Here is a 14,575-nt window from a genome sequence, read left to right as displayed (position 1 = left end):
AGCACGGGTCCCCTCGCAGGGGCATGCAGAACGACCCCAGAGCTGGCTCTGCCCGAGGGTGCAGTGGCGAACAGGCGACCCAGGCGCTCAAGGCTGCGGTCCAGCCTTCGGAGGACAGGGCTCGGCACGCAGCCCAGCTCCAACCTCTAGGTGCGGCTGCCGGACAATGTAGACATAGCCATCAAGACAGCTAGCAGAGAGCAAATGGCGGCTCCCGCGGAGTGGATTTTCGGCACAGAAACCGCAGCCCAGCCAACAATCCCAATCCACAAACTCTCCCTGTATAAAAAATATTCAAAAAAAAAAAAAAAAAGGCGGGGCGCACTCAGCTTTCTTTGCCTAAGGTACTTACAATCCACTGCTGATTACACATTCACCTTCTCTGCCCGGAGCGAAGCGAAAAGCCATTGCATTGGATTGTATTGACTTGTGTGTTACAAAGAAACAAAGAAATTGTGGTCACTGGAGAAAATTAGGGAAATACAACAAAGAAAAAAGAAAGCCTAAATAATGTCTTTTTACTAGAGAAAAGCACTTATGCATATACTTTTTTTCAAAAAATATTTTTTGGTTGTCAATGGGCCTTTATTTTATTTATTTATATGCAGTGCTGAGAAATGAACCCAGTGTCTCACACATGCTAGGCAAGTGCTCTACCACTGAGCCACAACTCCAGCCCTTGTACATATACTTTTACTAGCCCTTATGCATATAGTTTTAAACAATAAAATCTGAATACCTGATACAATGGAGAATTACAAAAATAAATTCCTATATTATGTGAATTAAACATGTCTCATTATTAATTACTAATTGCTGAACATATGAAAGAAAGATTTGTTTTTATGCCATTACTATAAGATCACCTCAATTTCTTACAATTGTTTTTAAAATTTAGTTTTGGGTAGTTAGTATATTATTAAAAACTCGAAAGTATAAAAAGGTATACCAAAATATTTTCTGTATCTCTCATCTATCACTACTCAGTTCCCCTCTTAGAAAACAACTTAAGTATTCTTCCAACAGCATTCTTTGCATATATAATTAAATGTTGTGTAAGGTGGTGTATATGTACACATGAAATATGGAAATACAATGTTCTGTACCTTGCTTTTTGTATTTAAAATATCTTGAAAAATATCCCTTCTACAAAGAGCTTCATCATTTTTTTTTTGTTTTGTTTTCATGGCTTCATGGAAGCTCATTATATTGATGTATAATAATATAACTAGTTTCCTACTTTAAGGATATTTAGGTTGTTTCCAATCTTGCTTAAGTCAATGCTTCAGTAAATTACACTGAGCATCTACCATGTCTTATTTGTGAAAATAAATAAATTTGTGTTTCCCTTGTATCCTCTCAAATATAGTAATAAATCAAACTTTGATCTTTGCTAATCTGATGGGTGAAAAATGGTAGCTCAGTATAGTGTTTTTTTTAAGTGAGAAAGTGATCTATTTTCATGTCAATTATCTGATTATATACAGAAGATAAAAGAAAGTCTCAATTTAGTGTTCCTTTGCTGTAAACACCTTTGTAACATTTTGCTGGTCTGTTTTTAAGTTAAATACTTGGAGATAACTGCAGATACTAACACTGATATGATTAAGAGATGAACATTTTCAATACCACAAGGATCCCCCATGTTGCCCTGTTATGTGAGCTGCATCTACTATCCCTTTCACCCCGGCTCTTCCTTAACTCCAGGAAATCACTCATTTGTTTTCCATTTCTATAACTGTCATTTCAATAATGTCTTATAAAAGGAATCACGTTGTGTGTAACCTAAGTGTTGAAGATTTTCCCATTACCTTTTTTTTTTTTTTTAAAGAATCTTTATTTTCTTTCTTTTTTTTTTTTCCTGGCATTAAAGGAAAACACAGGGTAGGACACCTGTAAACAAATCATTGTAGTACCCCAAGTCCATAAAATTTTGTATGGGGACAATAAAAGGCCATTTTCATGAGAATGAGTTAGATGGTTGAGCTAGATACTAGGTGAGTGCTCCACAGAGCCACAACCCCAGCCGTCCCGTTACCTTTCTGTTAATGAATTCAGGTTTGACTCCATTATGGAGGGAGAACATATTCCATGATTTCAATGCTCTTGAATTTGTTCAGGTTTGTTTTATGGCCTAGGAAATTGTCTATCTTGATATGTCCTATGGGCACTTGAAAAGAATGTGAATCATTGTGTTGTTGGGTGAAGGGCTCTAAAATTGTAGAGTAGATCCTGATGGCTGATGGTATTAAATTCTTCCATACACTTGCTGATTTTCCATCAAGTTCTCTCAGTTGCTGAGAGGGGGAATATAATTGTGGATCTGTCTATTCTTCAGCTTCTGCTTCACATCTTTTATAGTTCTGTTGTTTGATGCATATACATTTAGGATTGCTCTGTCTTCTTCGTGGACTGATCCTTGCATAAATTATATAATGTCCCTGTGTCTCTGGTCATTTTCTTTGCTCTACAATCTACCTTTTCCAGTATTAATATAGCAAATCTAACTTCCCTTTGATTGCATAACTTTTCCCATCCTCTTACTTTCTGCCAGATTCCACTATTACATTTAAAGTTTCTTTTAGATAACACATGGGTGAGTCATACTTTTTAATCCATTCTGCCAATCTCCGTCTTTTAATTTGTTCTTTAGAGCATTTATATTTCACATAATTATTAATAGAGTAGGGCTTATGCCTAAAATTATTATTTTTTTGTTTTCTAGGTTTTATTTTATTTTTTCTGACTCTTATGGGTTACTTAAACATTTTCTAGAATTCTATTTTTATTTATCTATCACTTTTTTGGAGTATTCTTTTTTGAATACTATTTTTAATGGTTGGTTGCCCTAGGTCATGTGTGTGTGTGTGTGTGTGTGTGTGTATGATATGTCCTGTGGGCACTTGAAAAGAACGCGAATCATTATGTATATATGTGTGTGTATGTGTGTGTGTGTGTGTGTATATATATATATATATATAAAGTCATCACAGTCTATCAATATACCTACTTGAGTATAGTAACCCTAACTTAATGTATTTCCCTTTACCCTCCCCACTGTTTGTAATATAACTGTCATAAATATTTCCTCTCTATATATTTAGAAATACATCAGATTGTGTTATAATTTTTTGCTTCCACTGTCAAACATAATTAGGAAAACTCCAGAGAAGAAGGAAAGTATAGTATTTACCCTTAATTTTTCTTTTCATGCTCTCTTCCTTCCTTTACCACACTCCCTTTCTGTTAACAGAACTTGTTTCAGTGATTGTTTCAGGGTAAAACTTAATGGTAACAAGTTCTCTTTCATCTGAGAGTGTTTTTTCCCTCAAAGGATATTTTTGCTAGTTATATTCTGAGTTGACATTTTTCTTTCAGCACTTGAAAAAATACTATGTCACTTCCTAGTGTTCTGATTCTGATGAGAAATTTGCTATCATTCTAGTTGTTTTTGTTTACCCCCTTAAAACAGGTCTACTTTTTTCTCTGCTCAAGACTTTTGTTTTTGTCTTTAGTTTTTATAATGATGAGTCTTAGTATGAATTTCTTTTGGTTTATCCTGTTTGGGTTTCTCCTAGTACTTTTAGGTTTCTTATAAAATTTGGGAAGTTTTCAGCCATTATTTCTTCAAGCACTTTTTCAGACCTAGCTTTTCTTTTCTTCTGGGACTCGGAGTATAAGAAGGTTAGATCTTTTAGTACAGTCTCACAGGTCCCTAAAGTTGTCCATTGTTTTTAGGTCTGTTTTGTCTCTGATGTTCAGGTTGATTTCTACTGTTTTATTATCTTCCAGTTTACTGATTCTTCTGTACCCCCATTCGCATTCTACTCTGTTGCTGGGCCCAGCTAATAAACTTTCTGTTTCAGTTATTATACATTCAGCTCTAAAGTTTCCATTTGGCTGTTTATTGTATTTTGTATTTCTCTGTTGATATTTTCTATTTTTCATTTGTTTGAACTGTGCTCCTAATTTCTCAAGGAAGCATTTCTGCATAGTTGCTTAAAAATTTTTGTTATCTTGGTGTGGGCATCTACTGACTTCTTAAATTTTGTTTGAGATCTCTCTGGTTCTTTGTATACTGAATGATTTTGAATAAAAATGGGATATTTTCATGTTATGAGACTCTAAGTCTTAAAACGACATAGCTGGTAGTTTCCTAACACTGCTCCAGCAGGGAAAAGAGTTGGGAAGAGGGACAAGGTGTTGCCTCATTATTGCCAGGTAAAGGTAGGAATATAGGTTTCCACTAAACCTCCTCTGATACCTGCAAAGGGAGAGAGAGCCTCATTACTGCTAGGCGGAGGAAGGATTCTGGTTTCTTATGTTATGTCCACTGATATAGTGGTAGGGTGGCCTAATTACTATTGGGTTATAGGGAAAGTCTTAACTCTCCACCGACCTCCTCTAATACTATCCCAGTTAGCAGGGTAAGAGGGTCTCATTACTGCTGATTGGAAACAGAATTCCAGGTTTCCTAACTGGACATGGTGGCACATGCTGGTTAAACCCAGTGGCTCGAGAAGCTGAGGCAGGAGGATTGCGAGTTCAAAGCTACCCTCAGCAACTTAGTAAGTCCCTAAGCAACTCAGCAAGACCCTGTCTCTAAATAAAATACACAAAAAGGGTTGACAGGTGGCTCAATGTTTGAATGCCCCTGGGTTCCATCCCCAATACTAAAAAGAATTCCAGGTTTCCTATGTAGTTTCCACTGAAGTATGGGTGTATACATGAGGGATCATTACCAACTGGTGGAGATTGTCTTTCTTCTTGGCCTTCTCTGACACTTCCCCAGTGTAGTGTTGCTGGCACTTCATTATTGCCTCATGAAGGTGGAAGTGTAGACTCCCTATTTGGCCTTTGTTGTAAGGGGTGGGGATGAAGTCAAGGTATTTTCTGAAGTATTTGGCTGGAGTATACCAATTACTTTCTAATTTTTAAAAAATATGTGCCTTTTAGATAGGTTGCTCCTTTAGCTTTTTTTTTTTGGGGGGGGGGTCATTTTTGCCTAATGATTTTTGGTGGGGAGGGGTACTGGGAATTGAATTTAGAGGCACTCAACCACTGAGCCACATCCCTAGCCCTATTTTGTATTTTATTTACAGACAGGGTCTCACTGAGCTGCTTAGTGCCTCGCTGTTGCTGAGGTTGGTTTTGAACTTGTGATCCTCTTGCTTCAGCCTCCAGAGCCACTGGGATTACAGACATCTGGGCCTAGCTTCTAATGATGTTTTTCAGTTACCAAAACATCTTCAGTTCCAAGTCTTGTATATATGTGAGGGAAAAAAAGGAAACGTGGAAAATTCATCATTATGTATTCCTCAGTCCCAAAGTCCATAGCTGTTCTGCTTTCTCTCTACCTTTCAATCTCATATTAGTTTTGTAAGTAATATCGAGGGTTTTTGTTGTGCTCAGCATGAAAATAGGGACTGTACATGTATTCAAACAATCTAAAAAAGAAGATCCCTTTGTACAAATTTGATGGGACTTTAGTACATTCACAGACAAGTACAACCTACAGATACTGTGGATATCACATATAAATCGATCAAATAAGGAGTCTTGGTGACTGTTGTTTTCACTTAGAATTGTTTTTAAGGTACATTCTTGTTCTAGCACTTATCAGTATCCATTTCTTTTTATGGCTGATTAATAACTTTTATGGATATACCACATATAATTTACCCATTTATCCACTGAAGAACCTACGGGCTGTTTTCACTATTACGTTATTATGAATAATTCTGCTATAAACATATATGTACAGGTTTACATGCAGACTTGTGCTTTCATTTCTCCTCATACATATTTAGAACTGTTTAGTTATATGGAACCTCTATGTTTAATCATTTGATGAGTTGCCAGACTCTTTTCCACAAGGTTACATCATTTTATATCCCCTCTTATAGTGTATGAAAATTCAGATTGTTCTAAATCCTACCAAAAGCTATTTTTGATCCTAGCCACTTTGAAGGGTGTGAAATGATATAGCACTGTGGTTTTCATATGCATTTTTCTGATAGCCAATGATGTTGAGCATCTTTTCATGTGTTCTTTGGAGAAAGGTCTATTTGGTCCTTTGGTAATTTTTAAATTGTCTTCTAATTTTTTATTTGTCTGAGTTCTTTTTATATTCTAGACACAACTCTCTTATCAGATACATTATAATAATTATTTTCTCCAATTTTGTTGGCTGTCTTTTAACTCTGTTGAGGGTGTTCCTTGAAGTACAAAAGTTTTTATTTTGATGTTCTTATTATCTAATTTTATTTTGTACCAGGAATTGACTCAAGGAGCACTTTACCAATAAGCCATATTCCCAGCCCTTTTTTATTTTGAGACTGGGTCTTACTAAGTTACTTAGGGCCTTGTTAAATTGCTGAGGTTGACCTTGAATTTGTGATTCTCCTGTGTCAGCTTCCCTAGCTGCTAGGAATTACAGGCATATGCTACCACAGCCAGTTTATTATCTAGTTTTTCCCTTGTTGCTTATGCTTTTAGTATGACATCCAAAAATCCTTTGCCAAAACTTGCCCTTATATTTTCTTTCAAGTGTTTTATAATTTTAGGTCTTTGGTCCATTTTGAGTCAATTTTCATATATGATGTGAGGTAAGTTCCAGCTTCATTCTTTATTTAAAATTTTTTTTTTTGTAGTTGTAGATGGACAGAATCCCTTTATTTCATTTATTTTTATGTGGTGCTGAGGATTGAACCCAGTGCCTCACATATGCTAGGCAAGTGCTCTGGTCCCAGCCCTCCAACTTCATTCTTTTGCATATGGCTATCCAGTTGTTCAGCACCATTTGTTGAAAAGATGGTCTTGGCATCAACGTCAAAGATCAGTTGACTATAAATAAGTAGATTGGTTTCTGGACTGTCAATTCTATTCCATTGATCTATATGCCTACCCTCATGTTAGAACCACACCACAATATCGTGATTTGCTTTGCTTGGTAGTGTAAGTTTTTAAATCAAAAAGTGAGTCCTACTAATTTGTTCTTTTCATGTCTCTCACTTTTACTAATACTTTTATGGCATTTTATACAGAGAATCCATTTATAATATCTTTTATACTTTTTAAAGACTTTTCAGACACATCCCCTCTACTGAACTTTAAATCATCTCCATTGGGTGAGAGAATATTATTGGGGCTGGGGTTGTGGCTCAGTAGCAGAGGACTCGCCTGGCATGGGTAAGGCACTAGATTCAGTCCTCAGCACCACATAAAAATAAATAAATAAAGGTATTGTGTCCATCTATAATAAAAAAAAAAAGAATATCTACAACTAAAAAAAAAGATATTGTGTCCATCTACAACTAAAAAAAAAAAAAAGAATATTATTACCTGTGGTAAATGCAAAGAGGCCTCAGAACTTAGAAAATTCACTTAAAATAGCAGATCAGCCATAAAAGTGTATACTAAACACTAAAGACCAATATACCATACATTGAGAAAAACAGTGGGATTAAAAAAACAAATCAGTGAGATGAAATGTCCTTCAGAAGGTTCAAGTCTACTGCAATGGTCTTCAACAATTTTGCTTATATGTTCTCTATAAGCTTTTTAAGAAATTATTTATTAAGTTGACAACTATAATAAAAATTTCATCACAAATTTAAATGATTGCTAAAGATATAACTTACAGTGTACCTTATGTTTCACGTATATGTACCTTAAATATGTTTTTGTCAAAAATTTGAAGCTACAGATTTGGCTGATTCAATATACATAAGATGTTTGCTTTTAGCTTAATGATAAAATCATCCATATCAGATTCATTTTCTGTTAGAACATGTCTGGTGCTTCATTTTTTAATTCAAACAAGAATATCACAAACCTCTATGAAAAATACCTGGCTTCTGAGTAATAATTTTGAAATAGACAGATGTGACAGAGGAACCTTGAGTTGGTTGCCAGGACAACATAAGTGCTACACCTTTCAATATTTCTTGCCTTGCTGTCTGAGACTCTCATTTAGGAGAACACCTTCTTGAACTGGTGCCAAACCTCTCTGGGACAAAGTAGGATTTGGGGTGAGTGAGTAGTGTGCCTTCTTTTACAAAGTAAAAGAACAGAAAAAGAGAGGCAAGAGAGTACAGATAAGCCCTCTAGCATTAGTTATTAGTAAATTGAGGATCTGAAAATTAATTTCCTTGAAATTAAACATGCACATGTGCCCATAGAAAGCTCTGTACAGTCTAAAGTCTTAGTTTGAAGATCACCAATCTATTGGTCATTGTTGCAAGGAAACTCTAGATCTTCTAAACCTATGAGTTCAGTACTCTGACAAAATATTGTCTCAAAAAAACCAGTCACCACTCTGACTTTCAATTCACAGATGAGATGTAAGACAGAAACAATAATAAACCATCATTAAGTTATTGTGTCTCCTAAAATAATGACTCTAAAATAGGCTGAAAAGAAAAAGAAAAATAACCCTCTGCTTCCAAATAGCCATGGGCTACATTTGTGATTTCAAACAACAGATGGAAAATATTTTTTTTTAAATTGTATTTGTGCTGAACACTATAATACAGACTTTCTTCCTTGTCAAAATTTCTTAATACATCAGAGTTGGGGTTGTGGCTCACTGGTAGAGTGCTTGCCTAGCACATGTAAGGCACTGGGTTCACTCCTCAGCAACACATAAACATAAATAAAGGTATTGTGTCTGTCCATCTATAACTACAAATATATTTTTTAAATTTCTTAATACATCATAATAACTATTTATACAGAATTTACATTGTATTAGGCATTACGAGTAATCTAAAGATGAATTAATACAGGAGGATATGTGCATAAGCACATACTTCAATGTTTGATATAAAGGACTTGAGCATTTTTGGATTTTGGTATCCACAGGGGATGAGGGTCCAATCTCCCAAGGATAACAAGGGATGACTATAAAATATTTGGTATAATTTAAAAAAATACCTCCCAACCAAGACCAGCCACAAAATCTTCATATGCTTGACTTCCTCCAGTATTGGTGAGAATGGAGTGTTTATCTTCTTGTCCTTCAGCAACATAAAATACTGCAATCTTATGTGTCTCTCTGCTGTAAAAAAAAAAAAAAAAAAGATTACATCATTCAAAAATTCATTTTTCCATTCATTTATCCAATAATTAAGTTCTATGTACAAAATATATGGCAATAAGAAAATGAAAAAAGACTTTGATCTTATAGTCTACAATAGGACAGGTAATTACAATATAAGTAAGACATCATAAAAGTGCCAAAATTGCCTTGGGAATAGAAAAAAGGCATGACTACTTCTGATTGGAGAAACAGCAACTTCTAAGGGAGAAGGGTAATACTGAGTTAGGGGAAGGTTAGAAGATTGACAAATGAAGAAAAAGAGTATAAGGAAGGACAGATAAATGTGAATGCATAAGCATGTGAAGAGTTGTATGTTGTACAATATGCTGAATCCCAGGGCTAAAAGGATTTTGTTTTAGAATTAGCAGGAATATAGAGATGAATGAGAAGTGATTAATTCTTTCAGAATACTTATAATACAAAGGAAACATATATAACTATAAAACTGTGTGGATTAATTTTCAAGTCCTTATGCATTTTTAGATCTCTATAAAAATTTCAAGGTATTCATAAAAGCAAATTTCTTATCAGCAATTTGTTTTTCCAAGCTAAGTAGGGTACACTATGCTTGGTCAATGTTGATTTATCAAAGCATGGGTTGACAACCTTTATTCCCAGAAGGTAAAGTTACCATACCATGAAGGAATTACCAAAACTCAAAACCACCACCAACAAAAAAACACCCCACAATAAACAGAAAAAAACTATAACCAATATAATAAGTAAATGAGAACTGAAGTCAAGGTGGGTGCACTGTATCATGTCTGAAATCCCAGCTACTAGGGAGGCTGAGACAGGAAGATCAAAACTTTGAAGCCAGTGAGATTCAGTTTCAATATAAAAAAATACAGAGGGCTAGGAGGGTAGAGCAGTGGGGTACAGTGCTTGCCTAGCATACATAAGGTCCTGGGTTCAATCTCTAGTACTGGTAACAGTTTAGTCTGACAACCAAATTCTGCCATGCATCTTAAGGAAGTTGCCAATCATGATTGTGGGTTTCAATATCAGCAACAAAGAGGTTTCAGTGCCTTCAATAATAGCAGTATTTTACTTAGGCTGGTAAATACAAACGCAAACTTTTAGTATGCCTGATGCATCATTAGGATAATTAGTATAAGCAGTAAAGTATAATTTGGCAAGGCAAAGGACCTCCAAAACCACAGAGTATAGATCTGGGTGGTCACTTTCCCAAGTAAAACACAATTTAACTACTGAAAAATGATTCTTAAAAAATCATTCAAAGTCTCTGGATATGTCCTAAAGGCATATAGCAAATGGGGAAATATTCATTAAAGAAAATATATTAAGGGGCTGGGGATGTGGCTCAAGTGGTAGCGCCCTCGCCTGACATGCGTGCAGCCCAGGTTCGATCCTCAGCACCACATAAAAATAAAGATGTTGTGTCTGCCTAAAACTAAAAAATAAATGTTAAAAATTCTCTCTCTCTCTCTTTAAAAAAAAGAAAATATAGTAAATCTTGCGAAGAACAGTTTTTGACACATGAGCCACAACTTGTTCCCTTAACCCACCCCCTCGGCTCCATATTAGAAGTTTTGCCCTAGGCATTCTACTCATGTCTAGAAGACAGAGATATCCTCTTCTCCTTCAGATCCCAGTCTGAGGCTATGGTTTTACTATGGAAAATGTAGGTTCCTAGTGGCATTTCTCATGTTTGCCTAGCTCTGTGTTACAGAAGTTCTTCAAGGGTGGATGAGTGGATCACATAGACTACCCTTTACTCAATCAGTTCCCTTTCTTAGAACAGAAGCTTCGGGTGCTCCAGGTTGAACTTCCTAACATTCTCCATTCTAGCTTGCTAGGTGCATGTATAGATATTGCTAGGAGAAATAAGTTAAAAAGAACAGTGACTGCCAAACTCTTGCAAGATCCCAATTATAGAGCAAAGGTGTCACTCTGGGAAAAGCCAGTTGCTGACCCTGGCTCAGGTGTGATAGAAGGTAGGTATCTAGGATAAAAGGCAGGTCATAAAGGCAAAGAACTTAGCAGTAGTTCCGCCTGAAAGGAATGACTTTCAGGCAGAACTACTGCTAAGTTGACACAACTTGGAATAAAGCAATTAAGAGAAGCTAGCAGCTTGATGACAAGAACAAAACAGCAAAGCAGCCAGAAGTTTAATAAAGAGGAAGAGGGAAAGACACAGCAAAGAAGAGCCTTTCTGGGATCAATTCTGCAGGTCAAAATCTTGTGCATAGGTACCATACTATGTCCAATCAGGAGCGAATAAGAGTAAGGTATACAACATTTCCAAAGTGACACAGAGACCTATCAAACTAGGAAAAGCCTCAATGGCACTGAGTAATACTCTCAGGGTAGAAGCCTAGGAAGTGAAGACTTAAAAATAACATCTGGTCATTCCTGGTAGTCTGGAAGTCTATGTGCAGGGCCCAAGGCTATATTCCTTTTGGAATAATTAGTGAACCTTCACGCTATTAGTCTGTGGGTGAAGGTGGAACAAACAATGGAAATGCTGGCTCTACTAATATCAGACTAAAGCATGAATATCAAAACAAGAGAGAAAAATCAGTGAAACCAAAATTGTTTCTTTAATATCATCAATAAATTGACAATTTTTAGCTAGATAAGAAAAAAAGACTTTACTAAAATCAAGAATGAAAGAAGGGACATCACTACATACATTACAGAAATAAATGGGTAAAGGGATACTATGAACAACTGTATGTGAACAAATCAAATGTGAGATTAAGTGGACAATTTCCTAGAAAAACACAAATTACTAAAACTGCTTGAATAAGAGAGTGAATATATGAATACATGTAACAAGACTTTGATTTAAACATTTGATTGGAAAGGAAGAAGTAAAAATATCCCCATTTGCAAATAACATGATTTTATATATAGGAAATTCTAAAGAATTTACTAGAAAGATGTCTAAGCTAATAATGAGCTCACCAAGATTGGAGGATACAAACAGTATACTAACAGTAAACAAGCCAAGAAAAGGAAAAAAAAAATCCTTATAACATCATCAAAAAGAATAAAATACTTAGGTATAAATTTAAAAAGCACAAAACATATTCTGAAAACTACAAAGCATTGTTGAAATAAATTAAAGATCTAAATTTTAAAAAATTCATGGATTAAAAAACTTAATACTGATAAGATGACAGTATTCTCTAAATTGATCTACAGATTCAATGCAATCCCTAATAAGATCTGAGTTATCTATTTTGTAGGAACTGACAGGCTAATAATAAAAACTCATAGGAAAATGCAACAAACCCAGAATGGACAATCTTGAAAATGAACAGAGCTAGAGCACTCATAGTTTATGATTTCAAAACTTGCTGCCGAAGAAATCAAAGCAATGTGTACTGACATATAATAAGAGCCACATATCTAAAAATAAACTCTTGTTTATGGTCAATTGTTTTTTGATAATGATACCAAAGGGGAAAAAACTCTTTTTAACAAATGATGATGGAATAGCAGGTCTAAACCCACAAAAGTCTTAGAAGAAAATATGAGCTTGCATTCGGCAAGGTCTTCTTTTTTAAAATTTATTTATTTATTCTAATATGTTATAATGACAGAAGAGTGCATTTCAATTCATAGTACACACATAGAGTACATTTTTTCATTTCTCTGATTGTACACAAAGTAGAGTCAAACCATTCGTGTCTTCATACATGTCCCTTAGGGTAATGATGTCCATCTCATTTCCACCATCTTTCCTAACCCCATGCTCCTTCCCTTCCCCCTCCCTCCCCTTTGCCCAATCCAAAGTTCCTCCATTCCTCCCATGCTCTCCCCTAACCCCCATTATGGATCAGTGTCCACATATCAGAGAAAACATTTGGCCTTTGTTTTTTAGGGATTGGCTTCTTTCACTAAGCATGTAGACAGAACAGAGGACACAGAGGCAAGGTCTTCTTAAATACAACACAAAAGAGAAAATAAAAATTAATCAAAATTAAACCTTTTTGTATTATGGATGATATTATCAAGTAAGTGAAATGACAATCTACAGAATGACAGAAAATATTTGTAAATCATATCTTACATGGAACTTGTATCCAAAAATGTATACAGAATTCTTACAGTTAAATAGTAAAAAGGTAATTTTGTATTAGTTTCCTAAGACTTCTAAAACAAATTACACAAATTAGGTGGATTTAAACAATATTTATTCTTTCATTCTTCTGGAGGCTATTAGTTAAACCAAAGTGTTGACAGTGCCATGTTCCTCCAAAGGTTCCAGTAGATAATTTTTCCTTGCCACTTCTTAGCCTCTAATGGTTGTTAACAATCCTCAGCATTCCTTAGCCTGTAGTTATATCATTGCAATTTCTGCTTCTACCTTCACATGGACATCTGTCCTATATGTGCATATGTCTGTGTGTCTTCAAATGGCCTTCTTATAGACACCAGTCATCAGATTAAAGGACAAATCTAATCTAGTATGACCTCATCTTAACTAATTACATCTGCAACCCTCTCTTCAAATTACAGTGAGGCTCTGGATAGACATGAAATTTTAAGGAGACACTATTCAACTCAGTGCAGATTTGAACAGACACTTTCCCAAATAAAATATATAAATGGCCAATAAGCACTGAAAAATGACATTATAAGTTATAACAGATACGTAAGTCAAAATCACAACAAGATAACAGCTTCATATCCACTAAGATTAATATTAAAAGACAGACAACAAGTGCTCTAGGATATGAAGAATGTAGAACACGCATACCTTTTTGACGGGTATGTAAAATAGTGCAGCTACTATATTACTGGCAGTTCCTCAAAATGTTAAAAGAGTTACTATAGAATCCATCAATTATGCTCCTAGGTGTATACTCAGGGAAGTGAAATATGTTCAAGCCAAAAACCGTACAGGAAATGTTCACAGCAGTGTTATTTATAACATTTAAAAAGTCAAACCAATGGGGCTGGGGCTGCAGCTCAGTGGGAGAGTGTTTACCTAGTATGTGTGAGGCACTGGGTTCGATTCTCAGCACCATATAAAAATAAAAATAAACAAACAAAGGCACTCTGTCTATCTACAACTACAATTTTTTTTTTTAAAAGTCAAATGAGGTAGACACATCGCCCCAATTGGAAGAGGGGCGGAGCAGAGCCGCCTCCCGCGCCTGCAAGACGGGCAGACCTGCGACCGACCGGCGGAGCAGGTCCAGCGGCCTGCCGGCGTGGTAGACACATCGCCCCAATTGGAGGAGGAGCATAGCCTTCACCCGCCCCTGTAAGGGAGACTTTGCAACTATACAAGAGTAATATAAATATATAGGGGGAAAATTCAATCACAACAGTTTCACCAAGCAGAAAGAAACGTGAGCAGTATGAAAAGACAAGGAAAGAAAGGACCACAAGCAATGCAGGTCAACTCAACTTTAGAAGAGGTAATAGCTGCAGCAGATGGAATGTCAGATAAGGAATTCAGGATTTAACAGTGCTTCAAATAATCAGGAGGTC

General features: G+C 35.7%; 1 protein-coding gene across 1 annotated transcript in view; it reads right to left on the bottom strand.

The window, feature by feature from the left end:
- Ralgapa1 (Ral GTPase activating protein catalytic subunit alpha 1) overlaps positions 1-14,575 on the bottom strand; it is a 234,592-nt gene that overhangs the window by 57,212 nt on the left and 162,805 nt on the right. The window contains exon 35 of the mRNA XM_048798440.1: positions 8,938-9,061. Within this exon, the coding sequence (XP_048654397.1) occupies positions 8,938-9,061 (124 nt within the window). The remainder of the gene's footprint in view (positions 1-8,937; positions 9,062-14,575) is intronic.

This window comes from Marmota marmota, unplaced genomic scaffold, assembly GCF_001458135.2.
Source record: "Marmota marmota marmota unplaced genomic scaffold, marMar, whole genome shotgun sequence".
Taxonomy (NCBI): Eukaryota; Metazoa; Chordata; class Mammalia; order Rodentia; family Sciuridae; genus Marmota; species Marmota marmota.
This window is presented reverse-complemented; position numbering and strand designations above follow the sequence as displayed.